This window comes from Galeopterus variegatus, unplaced genomic scaffold (genome assembly GCF_000696425.1).
Source record: "Galeopterus variegatus unplaced genomic scaffold, G_variegatus-3.0.2 Scaffold7085, whole genome shotgun sequence".
NCBI lineage: Eukaryota > Metazoa > Chordata > Mammalia > Dermoptera > Cynocephalidae > Galeopterus > Galeopterus variegatus.
The window spans coordinates 26,617-45,350 of NW_007733196.1; the positions used below are offsets into that span (position 1 = coordinate 26,617).

The 18,734-nt window shown below is 40.3% G+C and overlaps 1 protein-coding gene across 1 annotated transcript in view; it reads left to right on the plus strand.

Annotated features, from left to right (window-relative positions):
* Positions 1-18,734, plus strand: part of LOC103607071 (transmembrane protein 131-like) — an 83,863-nt gene that overhangs the window by 1,238 nt on the left and 63,891 nt on the right. Inside the window, 4 exon segments of the mRNA XM_008591623.1 lie at positions 6,901-7,028; positions 11,297-11,365; positions 16,355-16,478; positions 17,803-17,913. Of these exon segments, the coding sequence (XP_008589845.1) occupies positions 6,901-7,028; positions 11,297-11,365; positions 16,355-16,478; positions 17,803-17,913 (432 nt within the window).

The following is an 18,734-nucleotide window of genomic DNA, read 5'->3' on the forward strand; positions in this document are numbered from 1 at the left end:
TGTCAGCTCACCGGAATTCAGTTGGAGGAATTCTGCCCCCCTGCCCCCCCCCCCGCCCCCAATACATGAAATTCTGAAACAGGCACTTTTTAGCCTTCCCCTGATTTGCTTTTGTAGAGTCCGTGGAAATCAGAATATGAATCCTTACTGTTTTTCTTTTCTGCTGGCCTTAGAATGGACACTTCTCTCCCCTCCTCCCCACCAAGGACAAATGCTCTGCTGGGCACTTTGCAAAGCTCTTTATAAACACATTTCATTTAATCCTCACAGTAGAATTAGGGATCTTACCTTAATTTTACAATAGTGAAAACTAAAGTTCTGGTCACAGGAACATTAGATGATCTCTTGTGCTCATCTTTTTAGTTAACTCCACCTATGTGGGTCAGTCCCTGATTGGGACCCAGTGAGCCTACAGGCCCTGGGCTGTTAGCCGATTTCTTTCTTTTACTACTGTGTTATATCCCATGGACTCCTTTCCCCCAAGACTAGGCTAGGAAGCAAGAGGCAGTTTTCCCCGATTTTTTTCTCTCCTGGTTTTGCAGGAAGTCTGCAGTTTGACACTGTTGGACAACTTTAAGTAGAGCAGGAACACAACTGTTTTCCATTGTAAGGTTCCTGCTAACCACCCTAGGCAAAGGAGGTAATGTTTATCAGTAACTGAGGAAGTTTCAAGAATCCTTAAAAAGTGGAATAATTTCTCTTTGCCTTCCATGAAATGTAAACAATGGTGGGCTTTTATTGCTGAGGCCTCTTCCAGGACTGTGTTCCGAGAAGGCTGGGTGGGGACTCACCTGTGTGTTCCATCAGCATCTCTTTTATTTCTGGTGTGGCTTCATCAGTCTGGAATACCCTCCACCCTTGCTTCCCTGAAGCATCTCACAGAAGTCCTTGCACGATCCTGCATGTCTGCCTATGAGGCAGAGCAGTAGGCTCTGAACCAGTCATATGCAGGTGCTTCTCAGTTTACATCAGCCTGTGACCAAGGAGCACCATAGGCCACTACCCTGTCAGTGGTTTTTCCTAGCAGGAACCATCCTTTCCTTATTTAGAATTTTCTTTGCTCTACTGTCAGGTTTGAATTACTTCTATTGCTTTAGCCACTTAGCCTTCTGGTTTATTTGAGAAGCTTTGGTTCTGGGCACCGTGAAAGGTTGGCACTGCTGGAATCCGTCTCCCCCAGGGCAAGCAGAGGCTGGAGTGATGGAGCAGTTGCATGGTATTAGTTCTGTTGAGCAGTGGCCACTGGCATTTCTAGCATTAGAAAAGGGTGAGAAGCTGTTTCAATTAGAATTCAGTTTTGTGGTAAGAGTTAGAAAATAACGGTGGCTTAAGCAAGATAGAGTTTTCTCTCTCCCAAGAGAGTCTAGAGAATATGCAGCTGCTGGCTCCAGGAAGACTTCAGTGACCTCCGCTCCTTCCAGACCTCTGCATTACCTTTCCCACCGTACCAGGGTCTCATACTCATGGTGGGAGGGGGAGACATTTGTGTTCATGGCAGGAGATTGGAGGAGGGGATGGAAAAGAGGGCCTGGAAGTTGCCACTTGATCCTTCAGCATCTGTCACATCTGCTGGAACTTAGTTCTGTAGTCATTCCCAGATGTAAGGGAGGCTTGGAAATATGCCCAGCTAAAAATTCCATCATATGGAAAGAGAGAAGGGATATTAGGGGCCAAAGAGTAATCTCTGTCCCAGAACCCTGGGAAAGAAATAGTGAAACCTTCACCATTATTTCATATTTATTTACATTGTGGCAAAATATATAGAGCATAATATTTGCCATTTTTAACCATACAATTCCATGGAATTAATTACATTCACAGTGCTATGTGACTATCACCTCTATTTCCAGAACTTTTTCATCATCCTACACATAAACTCTGTATCTATTATGCAATAACTTCCCATTATTCTGCCTTTATGATTACTTTTCAAGGGAAAATTGCCTTTGACAAACACATTTTTAAGTTACCCCCTCCCCCAAAAAAACCCCAAAACTCAGCCCTTCTGACTTGTGTTAAGGAGGACTTATTTTTCTGAACCCACTGTAGACTGGTTTCTCCAGTGTCAGTATTCCTTGGGTTTCGTATGAGGAAAGTCAGCTATTAAGCCATTTTCACAGCGGGATTATGTCGTATAAGAAGTGAACTTCGTTTGGATCCCTGTAGTGGCCAGCCACCAAAAAAAAAAAAAGGAAAAAAGGAAAAAAGGTGAGCTTAGTGATGGTAAGTTATGCTGTGGCCAAGCGTGTGGTACATGCTAATGTGTTTAGTGAACAACTTGAAAGTCCAATTAAAAAGGCTTCTGCTCTGTCCTTTTTTTTTTTTTTTAAAGATGACCGGTAAGGGGATCTTAACCCTTGGCTTGGTGTTGTCAGCACCATGTGCAGCCAGTGAGCAAAACTGCCATTCCTATATAGGATCCGAACCCGTGGTCTTGGTGTTATCAGCACTGCACTCTCCCAAGTGAGCCACGGGCCGGCCCTGTTTTTTGAAACATTATGTTCAGAGGGTAGATTTTTTTTTTTTTTTTTTCTTAAAGAGAAAAGACTTGATCTTTTTGAGTAATGACATACTGTCCAGAAATTGTGAGAAATGGGAAGGGGCTGTGGAAGAGTGAAGCGTGGGTACGCATGTTAGTCTTGTACGAGACTCCAGCAACCGTGGGGAAGCTGCGGAGCTCCTACACTCGCTGCTGCCAGGGAGGCATGAGGCTGGCCCTTCAAGGAAAGTTAAAAACTGTATACATTTTTCATTAGGTTTTTCTGGCAATGATACTAACATTCTTTGTATTTGTCTGAAGATTGTTTTGATATATTTGCTCATACTGGGATTTTAAAAAAATTTAATGTGTTTTGATTAAAACATTGTACTGGGATATAGTTATATAGGATTATTCTGTCATCCTACTGAGAAACTAAGAAATTATCTTATGTAATTCAGTCTTTATCTTATCAACCTTTCTGCAATCTGTATGCCTTAATTTGTGTTTTCCCCTCTGTTTGAAACTCCTTCCTCCAGCTTCACCTGAGGACGGTATATTCAGCTCTCCTCCAATGACACCTATTCCAGAATGCTTTTCCTAACCTGTACCACACTGGATGATCTTTTCCTCTTGTGAACACTTGAAGTATGGATTGTGCTCTACCGTGTAACATATGTGACATGTTTCATAGGTGATACATGACACATAGAGGATACCGTAAGCCCATGAAAGTTAGGCAGCCTGTTCTATTTGTCTTTGGATTCCTGAATCTAGCTGCCCTGGCTGTGATAATATCTTAATGCAGGAAGAGAGAAGAAAAGAATTTCAGTGGGATTTGGCATTCCTGCTTTTACAGTATGAATTAGTTCAGCTACCGAGTTGCTTAAAGAGTTGTAGACGAGCCTTAAAAATGGCTAGCTTATCTTCAGGTAGCTAATATCTGAATTTATATGGACACTTTGAGAACTCAAACTTGGTTTTCTAAAAATAGCTACAGTATTGCATGAACTTGGATTGTCCACCTATGATTGAGGAGGAAAAAGTCTTTCATCCCCAATCTCCCTGTTCCTTTATCTCCATGTGAATTTCTGCTTTGGCCTCTTCTTTCCTATGTATAGCATTGGCAAACTCCGTTAATGCTGGAGACATCTAATACTGAATTACTTTGCATGCTAACTTGTTGTCCTAGAGCTGAGAGGTAATACAAAATGGGTTTTTGCAGATTTAAAAATCATATTTAATTATTTTAACATATAGAGTGACCTACCCGAGAGTCTAGGAAACATGTCAAATCTTTAAACCACAGAGGAGAAGCCATAAGTCACAGTAAGAAGAAAGTTGGATCAGGAGTTTGGGAAACATGAGCTTAATTGCTGGCCTGTTGTTTTACAGGTTTTGCAAAGTCATTTAACCACTTGGCTAAAGGAGTTCTTTACAGCATGCAGAATGTGGTATGATTAAATGTGTGAGTGTAGTAATATATTTATAAGTTTTTGAATTGCAAGTGTAATGTCTTTTGGATATAAAGTCTTGATAGTGAGAATAGAGAGGAGGGGACAGATTTGAGTGGTGTGAAAGTGTAAAATCCCAGGGGCATGCTCAGCATCAGTTGCACGTGGAGTTAAGAAAGGCACAGAGGTCAGGGTAACCAAGGTTTCTAGCTGGGCAGGTAGGCCGAGTCACTCCCCAAGATAGGAAAGCAGTCCAGAGAACCAAAAGGGGGTTGCCAGTGGGATGTCGACCTCCATCTTGGGTTCCACACGGAGGTGGCTGTGGCCACCACGGCTGGCGTCTGGTACAGATGGAAACACGCGTCAGGAGCTCAGCGGGAGGAGTCTAGGCCACAGATACAGAGGCTTGGGAAATGAATCAGTCAGACCACAGAAACCAACTTTGGCTGATTTAAGCAGAAGAGGAATTTATTGAAAAGATGTTGGGCAGCTGACAAAATCTCTAGGAAGACTTAAGAACCAGGCTCAGAAAACAAACCGGCAAGAAGGGGACTTTGCAGCTAGAACCACAGCCAAAATTATGCCGTGGAAGTAGGCTGCTGGGGACCCTACAACCCCTGCCGCTTACCCTGCTGCACTACTGCTGTTTGTCCCCAGGATGAATTCTTATTCCTTTCCTTCTTCTTCCCTCCCTCCCTTATCAGTGCAGGTGGGTGAATCTGGAGAAGTCCAGGTCACATGCCAGCATCCTAGCCAAAAGTAAAACTGGTAACTGGCCCTTTCCAAGTCCAGAAGGGGTGACAGTGGGAAATCTGCAAGCATAGTAAGGAAGATGCTGAAACCTGCAGAAATGACAAATGTCTGAGTAGGAAGCACCAACCTATTGGTGTTAGTGAACCTAGTGGGTGTATGCCATAGTGAGGAGAGACTTGAGGAAGAGTCTAGAAACGGTGGCATGGAAGAGATGGCCAGAGGAAGAGGAGCCTGAGAGGGAGAGGAGAAGGAGCAGCCACAGAGGTCGGTGAAGTAGGAGAGGTTTCCTAGAAACCAAGGGAGGGAGGTTCAGGAGGCACAGCCACTGGAGGGAGTCAGCAAGCTCAGTGCTTGATTTCCAGCCTGCGATGACCTCAGCAGGAGCAGTGTTGGTAGTGAGTCTGGAGGCAGAGAGGAGTGGGGTGGAGGCAGAGCAGCAAGGGCTTCTGAATGTGCCCTCCCGTGCCCGTGCAACCACCCCTAGCTGAGTGGGCCTTAGGAAGTCACTTAAACCCTCCAAGCAAAGCATCTCTTTCCTTTTGTGTGGAATTGGGATGATAATAGTATCCACGCCGGGTTCATAGGATGTGTGTGATGATGAAGTGCCTGGCACAGCATCTGGTGCACTATAAATGCTTAGTAAATGTCCTTGCTGTCAATGTTCCTTTCACCAACACTTTGGCTACAGAGGGAGGAAGAGGGCTTGAAGCAGCTGTGGAAGCTCAGAGGGTCTCTTCCTACGTGAGCCGAGTCTCTCTATGTGTAAGTGGAGGCAACAGATGGGGGAGGGAGATGTTGAAAATCCTGGAGAGGGCAGGACAGGGGCTGTGAGCCCAGGATCCATCCAGAAGGAGCGTCTTTGAGAGAAGCAGCATCTCTCCATGGGTGTTATGGACGCCGAGAAGAATGTCAGCGAAATCCTGGAGAGGGCAGGACAGGGGCTGTGAGCCCAGGATCCATCCAGAAGGAACGTCTTTGAGAGAAGCAGCATCTCTCCATGGGTGTTATGGACGCCGAGAAGAATGTCAGCGACTTGAGGGACAGATTAGTGTGGAGGACCTTTGTCATAGCTGTAGGAAGTTCTGGCCATCAACAGGCTAGGCTGCCTTACAACGCAGGTATCCCATTACCAGCCGGAGCGCCTCTGGCTGACCACTGTTGTTATTGCTCCTGGGACTTTCCCTTTGATCCTCTCTTTCAGTTTAGTTAATGCTTGGACCTTGAAGCCTGAAGCCTTCTCTGCAGTGGAAGAAACTGGAGGAAAGTCATGTTTTACTAAATGGCTTTTTCTCCCCCTCTGAGGGATTCTAATGGGGAAAAAATACTGATTTCTCCCTTTCTTGTTAAGTACTTCTTTGCAAGTACTGTACTTAATTTACTAGGAAGAATGGTAAATTTCTAACTTAAGTAGCAATGTCTGTGTATTTCATGTTTTTCCTATCAGTAAACTTCAGGGGAGAAGTATTTTTTAAATTAAAGACAGAAGACAACTTGTAGTACTAAGATTATGATGTAGAATTTTACAACTCATGTAGTTATAGAACCCATTTCATAAATCATGCAGTTCAGGTTATGAGTTTTTCAACAAAAAAAAACTCTGTGCCTTGCCTGAGATCACAGGAATCTCAGCAGCGTCAGCGCTGAGAGCCAGTGGGAGACCTTGCCCTGGAGTGATCAGACTAACTGTGGACAAGCCTCAGTACAGACTCTCCCCGACAGGCTGGGGCTTTTTATATCTGTGCAGGGATCAATTTGAGGTCCGGTTGCGTGATAGAAAAGTACTGAATTCCTCTGATGTCCCTGGGAGTAGCAGCTGAGTCCTAGAAACCTGTTTCCTGCTCAGGAGAAGATGGTGAATGACTAAGTATCCCACTGGACATTTTTTAGAAGGCTGGGCCCAAGGGTTTTAACACACGGATGCCTACCTTCATGAGTCTGCAAGTCTTTTACTGCATTTTCAGCACTGAGATCTCACAGTCTGTGACTAATAAGAACAGCCCCGTAAGCAGCTTATCAACATAACATGTGGTTCCTTGAACACTTCAGAGTCTAGACAATAGCATTTTTTTGGTGTGGTCTATTATGTTACCTTTTTTGAGGCAGAGGGGATTTGTGAAATGGGTGGAAAACCTTTCCTCTTGTCCGTGCAACCTTTTTGTCTATATCTATGCTTTATATTATCATGGCCTTAGAAATACATGTTGCTCTTTCCAGGCGTTGGAAGAATTTGCATCTAAAAGGCAAGCTAGCTGTGGATGTAGGGATGTCAAGAGAGATGGAAAGCAGTCCATTGAGGAATATGGAAAACCAGACAGGTCAATCCTCCCTGTCACGGTTAGGAGGTAAAACTAGTTTTCACTTGTTTGGGAAGGACAGGTCCTCTTTGAAACCTTACGATGTTCTCCAGATTTTGGTTAAACCTTTACGGTTACATCCAGCACAGATCCATAGCTCCTAAGTCTTGTTTCATGGAGTGTCCCAAGAGCCTGCTGACTCCCCCTCACGCCCCTCTTGCAGTCCAGCCACTTCCCAGGTGAGCTGCAGTGCCTGCGAGGGCTGCCCTCTGTCCTGTGCTCCCCTGCTCGCCTTGCTCCTCACCCTACCGCTCAGAGCCCGCAGGCTAACTTGCCACTGTGCTTTCCTTTCTCACACGGTGTTCTCCACACCTGGCCCATGCTTTCTCAGTCTGTATTTGCTCGTGCCTGTAGCTTTGCTGGAAGCAGCCTCCATTCACTGTCCATCCATAGTGGCTATTTGTCAAGGCCCATTTCAGATAGCCTGACTCTTCGGAGCTTTTGCTGGATTTTTCAGGTGGGTTTTTCCCCTTTCCCTATTTGCACTCTTGATCTTTGAGTTTTGCTTGTTGGCATACAGACCTGGTCTGGCTTCCTGGATTATAACCCCAAGAGGGGTGTGTTCCTGGAGCTGGCCACCTGCCCCAGTGCAGCCAAGCCCTTTTAAGTTGCCAGGAGCTGGAAGACTGGGTCTGGCGTCAGTGGGCCCTGCTGCTCCCTCTGGAGAGGTGGAACATAGCCTTTGAAATGACATATTTTGGTCAGATAACATTCGTGAACAGCAGGAACAGCAGGTTACAGTGAACTCATTTCCATATGAGTTACTAGCCTGATTTTTTAAAGGATTATGTCTGATATCAGCAGATTTAATTTTCCTGGGAATAAGGAATCTGGGCATTCAAATGCTTTTGTAAGGATCTTGGATTTATCCAGCGTAACTCTCTCCTATTGCTGAAGAGGAAACTGAAACCCTGTGTCACATGGGAGCTCCTATCACAGCTGGGACCTGACCTAAGGTCGTCTAGTTTCCAGCAAAATTTCTTTTCTCTTGTACTAGCCACTTTTTCCAAACCATTTCTTTGTTTTTATACATAAAGTGGCCAAGGTTTTTTTTTTTAAAAAGAAAAGAAAAAGCCAAGTAATTTTAGGCAAAGATAAGTAGTTTTTTCAAAATAATATGTGGAATTCCTTGTCCACTTGTCCTGCCACTGCGTAAGCTCAGCTCTTCTTTGCAGAGGTTTTTAGAATAAGGACTTAGAGAGTGTGTGGGAAAGGTCTGTGTAGACAGGAGCTCACACACCTCAGATTACTTTTGCTTTAATTTCTTATCCCTAAGCCTATCTCCTGTTATAGAAGCAAAACGGTCCCTCTTTTATTTTTCTCTATTAAGAGCTTTTCTTTACAGTTATGTCACAGACAGAGAAAGGGTGAAAATTAGAAATATGTGGCATGAATTTATAATTGATTTGTATAAGATGCATGTGTTTATTTTATGCCAGTGTGGGGACTCCTAGGAGTGAAAGAGGCCAGGTGGACTTTGACATGAATGAATCATAGTGTTATCAAGGGTGAAATGTGAAATGCTGGCTTTTGAGGCAAAGGAGGAAGGGGAGGAAGTCTTACCTTCTGTTGCTGTGGCCCTTGAGACTTTATTTTTTGGAAGCTGTCGATTTAGAAATGAGAACTTTTGCATTTCAAGCACAATATAATTTCTTAGCTCTCACTATTATTTGAGGATAATTGTTGATGTCCACATTTGACTAAATTTTGGTGGTTTGCTACTGCCCCTCAGTCTTTTTAACAAATATCTGAGGACTTAGGTATGTGAGTACTTTCTGGGTCAGTACCTATGTCTAAAATGGTTTTATCTGTGAGTTAACTTATTAATTAATTTTGTTGGGTATGTGAAACTTCCTGATTGTGGGATTTAAAAATCTGTTATGTTGTGAGACAGCCCGGGTTTATATTTCATTTGTTCTTTTCAGTGGTAATTACTCCTATCCCATTTAGGACTTTCAATTCCAGAGGTCAACTTTGACTTTAAGCTCACTTGGCTTCTCCTTCTGTTCTCTTTGCTTTTCTTGTTAGATGAGTGTCATCCTCTTAGTAACATGATCTAATATTTATTGCACAACTCTGTGTCAGACATGAAACAAAAGCCTTATCTCATTTTATTCTTACTATAAAGTAGATACTATTGTTGTCTCCATTTTACAGATAATAATGCTGGGACTTTAGAGAAGTTAAGCAACTGATCCACTCAGGACTAGAAATGGTGGCCTGGGGCCTGGAATCTAGGTTTGTCTGCTTGCTGTAGCCCAAGCCTCACCCAGCAGGCTAGACTGCACTGGTTCCTTGGGTAGGTCATGAGATGCCTGAACCCAAACAGTGTTCGTGTTTCCAACCCCGACAGATCTGGGTTGGAATTTTGGCTCTGTCTCTTAGTAGCTATGTGACCTTGGGTGAATTACTAAAATACTCCAAACCTCATCTGTTCGTTTGGAAGTTGTGTGTAAAATCAGATGTACAGGACAGGAAGAAGACTGTCATTAAATATTTTACTCATACTCATACAGTGGCCTGACTTTGCCAGAGTTAATTTTTGTTCTGTGAAGTTGCCTGTTTTCTTCTTCTGGAATGCTGAGCCCTAGCCAGCTCGGTCTGGAATAGGGTGGCCATGGTGGGCCTGCTGTTGGCACCTCTTCACTTCCATCACTTCCTATGGCTCTTCAAATCATTTCTGGAGGCAACTGGGTGTGTTAGTGGCCTTCTCTGCAAGCAAGTCATGGAATTACTGCTGGCCTTTTAGGGTTTGAGGGAGTCCAGTAAATAAGCTTACCTCTTCTCTGCCCACACTCAAAATGAGTGGGAGATTGGCAAGAGATAGGCAGATGGAGATAGAAGCATCACCTTTTTTTTTTTTTCCTTTTTGTCTTTTTTCATGACCGGCAATGGGATCGCAACCCTCGGTGTCGCGCCCGCACCGCGCTCAACCAGTGAGTGGACCGGTCTCTATATGGGATCCGAACCCTCGGCGGGAGCGCCACTGCGCTCCCAAGCGCAGCACTCTACCGAATGCGCCACCGGGCTGGCCCAGAAGCATCACCTTTATTATTAATACAGCTCTTGTTGGAGGTAGGGTGAAGGAGATATAGATAGACGATAATGGAGCAAGGACTTTAAGGAGAGAGGATAGGGGAAGGAAAGCTTAGATAAAGGCAGAAAATGGAGGGAGGAAGAAAAAATTGCAGCCAGAATTCTTCCTGAGATGAAGACTTTGGAAGGCATTCCCAGGTCTCAGCATTGGTTGTACCTTCAAGAAAAATGGGAACTTGGAGAGGGACTTGCTGAAGGTCATAAAGCTTCTTATTGGCCAGCAGGTTTAAAACTGAAATGTCCACACCTGAACCCACCTCTGAATCAGCTTGGTCAGGGGCTACTTGGTGGGAAAAGAAAATGGGAAGATTATATTTTGGAAAGCTAGTTTGCAGTCTTTGAAAACAGTTATACGTGTTACCTTTATCTCTGGTTAAACATTTTTGGATTATGTGGCTTTTAAAATGTCATATGGCAGTTGATAGTTTTTTGACATTTATACACGCACACACACACACACACACACACAGTTTTTGTATTTTATGTCTTTAAATAAATATGCTTATATATTTTGTTATATCTTTAAAGTTTTTTTGTTCCCATGTTTTCTTTATATGTTTTTTGGTATATTTTTCTGCTCTATTGATTTGTGGCTTTGATCCTGAAGGAAAATGAAATCATAATAATGATTAACAACTGCTGAAAATGTGACCTGCCATGTGTGAGAGTTTACTTGATTGTTATTCTTACAGATACAGGCTTGGTGATAGCTTCCTGGCTGCTCTGCACCACCCTTTCCCAGTTATGAGTACTCTAACAAACTTGGGGGCCAGGGTCCCCTCCCTCCCAGCCCACCTTACTTGGATCTCTTTCTTGACTTGGGGCTTATGAAAACAGCCAGGTTATCTGAATTCATTCAGAAATGAGGCCTATTAAAAATTAAATCCATCCCAATTTCTGTCTGAATGCTTACAAGATCTGTACATTTGATATGAAGTTGTACTAAGCATAATCTAAGAGGATCTTAAATTTTGAAACTCTGGAATTATACTAGACTTCTAATAATTCAGTTTCATCATTTAAAATCTAGTTCAGATTCATGGATAAGGGAGTTAAATAGTATTTCATGCCTTGAGAGTCACTGGTCTAAGTACATTATCTTAATTCAGCATCCAAATTTTAAAACTACAAAAATTATTCTCTCTTTTCTCTTTTTTTAGCTTCTCAGACAAACTACTTAGTGGAAAAGGCTTACATTTTCAGCCATCAGTTCTAGATTTTGGAATACAGTAAGTATCTTTACAATTAAAAAAATATCATTTTATTTGTATTATTTACTTTAAGGTTATTTATTATATAAATGTACAATGATAACTTTTAAGTATATTAGTAATATAAAGGGATATTGATCCTGGAACTTGCTAAAAGGAATATTTTTTGTGAAAAGGAGAGTATAGGAGTTGTTTTAGCCCTTTCTTTAGTTTGTAATAAATATCCCTTGTAATATTTTATAGTGATTGGAATTTAGTAAGAAGTTAATGTTAAGTCTCTGTTTTTCCAAAACAAATCATTATTATTATTATTATTTTTTATAATGAAAAACTCTAAATATTGATGGTTTCTGAATTCTTTGAAGCTAGATTTAATGACACACTTGTTTTTATTTCTTGCTGTGCCTTCTGGATTCAAAGTTGCACTGTACTAATAGTTATTAAGATTAAGACTTTGGAAACTCAAGTGGGGAAGACAGCAGATAAGCTGTAGTGACTTACAGTATGTCATGTTAAGAACTGTGAAATGAAGAGAATGTGATCTGAGGGCCTAATCTGGAACACAGAGAAACTAAGGAAGAAAAGGGGAAGCTGTGGGAAGGAAGCAATTTAAGGACTCTTATTGTCTGCGATAAAGTCCTAGAAACAAAGTATTAAGCTCCCTGGATGCAGAATAAGCAACGTTGAAGTTATAACTTGAAATCAGTAGTTTCAAGGGTGGGAGTAACAGTGTTTGAGATGTAAAAGCTTTGCTTGTGTCAGGGGCCTGGGTACATCACTTCAGTTTTACGAAGAGCTTTTGTGAGTTCCAAGCAAAGTTATGGGAATGAAATAACTATGGTCATTGCAGAGCATCATAAAAGCTTTGCTTGTGTCAGGGGCCTGGGTACATCACTTCAGTTTTACGAACAGCTTTTGTGAGTTCCAAGCAAAGTTATGGGAATGAAATAACTATGGTCATTGCAGAGCATCTGGGGTGGGTTACTGGTGGTGTCCTGTGTGCCTTCCTTCACTCATCTGGATTGCCTTCTTTCCATTTCTTTCTGATCATCAAAAGGTTAGAGCTGCAGTGAAGGAGAATGAACCTGAAATTTAAAAGTACCTTGTTGAACTTTTTGAGGGAGATTCTGTACAAGGAAAAAAGAGATAAAATTGTGAGGGAGTTTACTGACTTTACAATATTCTAGGTGTCTGCTTTTTTTCTGAATTTATAATAATTTAGCTGATAATATAAATAAGCTGAATTTATAATCTCAATGATTTCAGATTCTGAGAGGGTACTTTGCTTTTGTGAAAAGTCTTTATTGTAAAAAGAAATTTTAATGTAGGAGTTTTTAAGAGTATATATTATAGATTGGTAGATATAATAAGATGGATAGTAGTAAGTGTAGCTAGATTAGGATAACAGTTCCAGTTTATAGGATCTTGGCTAATGTATTTACTCTTCAGTAACATGAAAATCCTATAATCAGTGCACATGGGTGTATGTCTATATTAACATATATGTTAATTACCAAATATACATTAATTGCTGGTCTTGATAGCTAGAAGCATGTTGAAAGTTTTTTATTTGCCAGAATTACTGATTTTTAGATTTGAATCATCTTTGGATGATTCAGTTACATTTATGTAGTACTTTATAGTTCTCAAAGTGTAATCATATCTCTTGTCTTTTGAGTTTAATATCAATCCTGGAAGGATAGTGAAGGCAAGCATTATCTGACCGTGTGTGTATCATTTTCAGATGTCTCTGTGTTTGAGCGTGTACTACATGTGTTCATACATTTGTGGTTGAGACGTAAGACACTTTGCTCAAGGTCATTTCACTAGAGGTGATAGAATAAGTCTGATTTCTAAGCCAGCACTCACCATGCTAGTTTTCCTTATTAGTAAGATCCAGGATATAATTATGGGAATAAATTACTTTGCTGAATTAAAAAAAAAATCTTAGTAAGAACAAACTTTAGTTTTAATTAGAACACATTTAAAAATTAGTCCTGTTCTACCTTACTTATGACAAATTGCATAGTTTACAGGCATTATAGGTAAAACTTTAGCCAGAAAATCCTCCTCATTTCTTCACTGTCTTAGTCGAGCATTTGCTATTGTTTATTTTGATGCCGACCTTGGGCAAACCCCAGCCATTTTCATGGCTTTGGTTTCCCTCTAGGATGCAAAATCGGGATCATCTTACTCAGTTACCCTCTGCCTATTTCTTAGGGCTTATTTTGAGAGTTAATATTTTGCTGGTCCCAGATTAAAAGTGCTAATCATTCATAAGAGAATTAATCATTCTTCTGTTGTTTTAAATTAATAGAGTATCTTCCAGTTGTCACTAGTGAAGGAAATTCATATCCTTATAACACTTTTAAAAATAGAATTAATAAAGTAGAATAAAAATAGCACACTAGTAACTAGGTTTCAGCCAGCTTTCTCTGGTAGGCCTGGTGAGGATTCTGGTGGATGCAGTTACTGAGCTCGGTAGCATTAAGTTTTGCAGTCTTATATTCTGAGGTGTTTCTCTGGTAGACATCTGTATTCTTTGAAAACAGAAATCTTGTATAAGTAGTACATAGGCTTTGAAGATAAGTATTAATAACTTTGCTGATTGATTCATATTATTTGCTTAAAACCTAAAACCACAGAAGTTCTTACTTATTTAATTGTGGCAAGAAAGGCAAATGTGAGCCTAATACTCTGAGGTAGGACTTTCGGAGGTAACTTTATAGTGTAAAGAAAAATTTTTTTAACTAATACAATTTAAAAAAAATTTTTTTACACTACCGTAAAGAGCCATTTACTATTCATAACTTTAAGAACACTCTAAAAAATCAAGGTTTTAATCACCCTGATGTGTATTTTATTTGTAACTGGATATAAAGGACTTTCTTTAAAAAATGCTTATTGGCTATATTAAACCCTTCAAGACTAGTGATTAAAAGAATGAAAGCTAAAAGAAAAATTTTAAGGTTTTGATGGTAGTAATACAGTATTTTTGGAAATCCTATTGTATATAAGAGAAACAACATGCATTTCATTTTTCCTAAAGTACACTTTTTTTTTTTTTTTTTTTTTTTTTTTCCGTGACTAGTGAAGGAAATTCATATCCTTATAACACTTTTAAAAATAGAATTAATAAAGTAGAATAAAAATAGCACACTAGTAACTAGGTTTCAGCCAGCTTTCTCTGGTAGGCCTGGTGAGGATTCTGGTGGATGCAGTTACTGAGCTCGGTAGCATTAAGTTTTGCAGTCTTATATTCTGAGGTGTTTCTCTGGTAGACATCTGTATTCTTTGAAAACAGAAATCTTGTATAAGTAGTACATAGGCTTTGAAGATAAGTATTAATAACTTTGCTGATTGATTCATATTATTTGCTTAAAACCTAAAACCACAGAAGTTCTTACTTATTTAATTGTGGCAAGAAAGGCAAATGTGAGCCTAATACTCTGAGGTAGGACTTTCGGAGGTAACTTTATAGTGTAAAGAAAAATTTTTTTAACTAATACAATTTAAAAAAAATTTTTTTACACTACCGTAAAGAGCCATTTACTATTCATAACTTTAAGAACACTCTAAAAAATCAAGGTTTTAATCACCCTGATGTGTATTTTATTTGTAACTGGATATAAAGGACTTTCTTTAAAAAATGCTTATTGGCTATATTAAACCCTTCAAGACTAGTGATTAAAAGAATGAAAGCTAAAAGAAAAATTTTAAGGTTTTGATGGTAGTAATACAGTATTTTTGGAAATCCTATTGTATATAAGAGAAACAACATGCATTTCATTTTTCCTAAAGTACACTTTTTTTTTTTTTTTTTTTTTGCTGGCCGGTACAGGGATCAAACCCCAGACGTTAGTGTTATCAGCACCATGCTCTAACCAACAGTGCACACGTTTTTAATATGAGAGAAATCAGAATAAAATCAGAGAAATGCAAGCAAACTGTATATGAGGGTTTGTTTTGTTTGTTTTTGGCTTAAATTAGAATGTAGTTTTATTTCTGGGCTATACTAACGAGAACTGTGTATTTAGGTCTGTGCTACGGAGGGTATTAAAACTGGAGAGATGACTTCAGTGAAATTTTTGCTAGCTGTTTGTTCATTACAGCATAATTTAACTAGAGTGGATTTGGTATCGGGCAGTAGGGGTCAGAGTTAAGTGATTAGAGGTGGGCAGCTCCTTCCCTCCTGCAGTTCCTTTGTCAGAGCCGACAGACAGATGTTGTAGGTGGAGAACACTGCTAGAAAGAACTGTGATCAAGGTCTTCACGACGTGGTGTATTTGCTTTAGAGCAGGGATTCTTACTCTGAGGCTCCTGGGAAGTTTCGGAATTCTGTATGAAATTTTTTGTACAGGCATGTTTGTGGAGGGAGGAGCCCAAGTTTCCGTCAGAGTTTTCTGAAAGACTCATAACTTAAATGGATAAAAGCCACTGTTAGAAAGTACTGCAGGGTTTTCATTTTTCTCAGAAGAATGGCCTTGGGCAACAATTAAGTTTTCCTTTTATAAGACGTAAAGTCTCTTTGTGAGTTGAAAATTGATTCCCAAGAAAAGCCTCTTTAAATTTATTACTCAGGAAACAAACCCTAAGAAAATTGGGTTTTTCTGTGTGTACAGTTTCTTATCTAAACATATTTTCATTTGAATTAGAGACCCAAGTCAGAGAAGTGGCAATAAGTGCCAGTATGTGTTTTTGCAAGTATTTTATGGCCTAAATGGGCTGAATACTTCTAACACAGAAACCAATTGGGTGCTACAGTGGGTTGACATACGTCTAATAAAAGAAAGTTGGGTTTTTTTGTTTTTTGATTTTTGACTGTTGTGAATTAAATGTTTTGTTGCTGGCAGGATTTGATAATTGTTGTTTTTAACTTTATAATAAAGTTTTAACTTTCTAGGTTTAAAATTGTATGTGTGTATGTACTTAAATGTATATGTGTACATGTAGTAATATCGATGACCACACGATATGTTTTTTTTTTCTCTTTGTTTCCCCTCCTAGGTTCTTGGGACGTCCTGCAGCAAAGATTCTGTATGCTTACAACCCTAGCAGGGATAGCGAGGTTGTGGTGAATTCTGTGTTTACAACGGCTCGACATTTTCATGTGCCTCCTGTTCATTGCAGGGTGAGTGTTGATGTACTCCTGGAAACTATGCTGTGGCAGCCTGCCAGGTTTTCTTGCTTTTTTTGGCCTGACATTTTTACTTTCTGCTCTCTGTCTCCCCTTTTTCTGCTACCCAAACTTTTTCCTTCTGTGTGTTTGCTTTAGCATTTATTTTTTAAGTTCATTTTCATCATTTTGGTGGCTATTAATATCTACCTGGGGAAAAAAAAAGTTTAAAGAGTCTAAACTAGGTAGTAATGTATGTATATTTAACATAGCTTTATCATGGTTAAGGAAAGTTTGTACTATTTGTCTTGAAGTTACTACAAATGCTAAGGCCGTTAGTAACTAATGCAAGTTTATAGTTGTGACCTCTTCCACCTCTCAAACTTACTAAGAAAGTTAGGACTCCTTTCTAAATGTGGCACTAAAAGGCAATGACTGGCTTCTTATGAAGCTGATTGCACCATAACATAGAACTCAAACCCTAGTCTTCTAATAGTTTAATTTCAGTGGTCTTTAACTTTTAACTAATGAAGATCCTAATTGCTAGTAGTTTTTTATTTATTTCCTTACTATGTCTGTCTGATATTATGTGCTTCTTAAAAAGATGTTAAATTCATCAGCTTTCACCCTTCTTCAACCTCACATGCTACAGTTGGCTGTCTTCAGTACAGACTGTAGAGCTGTAAACCTACTGTGGACCTTTGAAGCGTATTGGAACAAAGCAAAGAAATCTGCCACGCAGTTTTCTAGTATGAAACACAGTAGGCTTTCAAAACTCACGGCTCTCACTTCACAAACAGTTCAGATGGTGTTTGCTGTATGGACAACCTCTAGTGATTTTGCCTACCTCCACTCCTTGGCTCAGAAACATTTCTAGTCAGGAGACATTGATTGTGTGCTTGGGAGCCAGTTCCCAGGGAGCTCACTGTTTATATCAAGATTCTAGGAAGGAAGCATGAAGAATCTTGTTGGGGTTCATAAAAATAGTTCAGAATCTTTATCTTAGGTGGTACCTGTAATATCTTTAATAGGATGTGGCATCAAGTAATTTAAGTGCCAAGATCAGTTGCTTTTTTGTTGGATTCCATTAAACACGTGGTCCCGTATCAGGAGAGTTGTCTACTTGTGAAAATATTTGCTGCAGGGAGGAATATTTAGCTTAAATACAGCAACATTCATTGTGCTTTTTATAGACAAAGGTAAGTATAATAATTGGATTAATAGAGTCTTCAAGGCCATGGTGATGAATACAGCTTTCCTTTGGAGAGGTATTTTAGCACGATGGCCACTGTGTTTTAAAACTCTTAACAGAAGAGCAATTCTCTTTCTTTTTCTGCAGGTGTCTGGAATTAGCACTCGCAGAATCTCTACAGAAGGATCTGCAAAGCAGCTACCAAATGCTTATTTTCTGCTTCCACAAGTCCAGAGCATTCAGCTGTCACAAACACAGGTCATTTTAATAGATTTACTTTGAATGCTAGTAAACACCAAACTCCTTATCCCTCTCCACTTACATATCTTTTTCAGAGTACATACAGCTCTTTTTACATAGACAAAATTGGGGGTTCACAGTTTTCTGCTTTTTGAAAAAATCCTGTTATGTATAGACATACTATGGGTATGTACAGCAGCAGTGGAATCTATATACCTCTTTTTAGTGGCTGTATAGTCCACAGTTGGTATTCCACTTTGCTTAATCTTTTTTTTTTTTCCTTTTTGTCTTTTTTTCGTGACCGGCAACGGATCGCAACTCTCAGTGTCGCGCCCGTACCGGGCTGGGACCGGCAACGGGACCACAACCCTCGGTGTTGCCCCCGCACCTCGCTCAGCCAGTGAGCGGGAACCGGTCTGCATGTGGGATCCGAACCCTTGGCGGGAGCGCCGCCGCGCTTCCCAAGCGGCGCACTGTAGCAGTGCGCCACCAGGCCGGCCCCTTGCTTAATCCTTTTGTTGGTCGTTGGAGATGATGACCGTTTTTTATTATTAATACCATTAGACCATGTACCTATTTTCTAAGTTTCTTTATTTCTCTTTTGGATCATCTGTTTCCTTGTGGTGTATTTCATAAAGAGGGGAGAGATTCTGTAGATAAGGACTATGAACTGTTTCATAGAGCTTGTAAAAATGCCAGATTGCTTTCAAGAAGCAAGAACCACCAGGTCACCAATAATGACATGCCTCCAAAGCTGTCTTACTATCTTTCCCCTCTCCCTGCTTCTAGTCCTGCTGGATGTGGCTGAGTGGAAAGAAATGCTTTCGGTATTTCCGTAG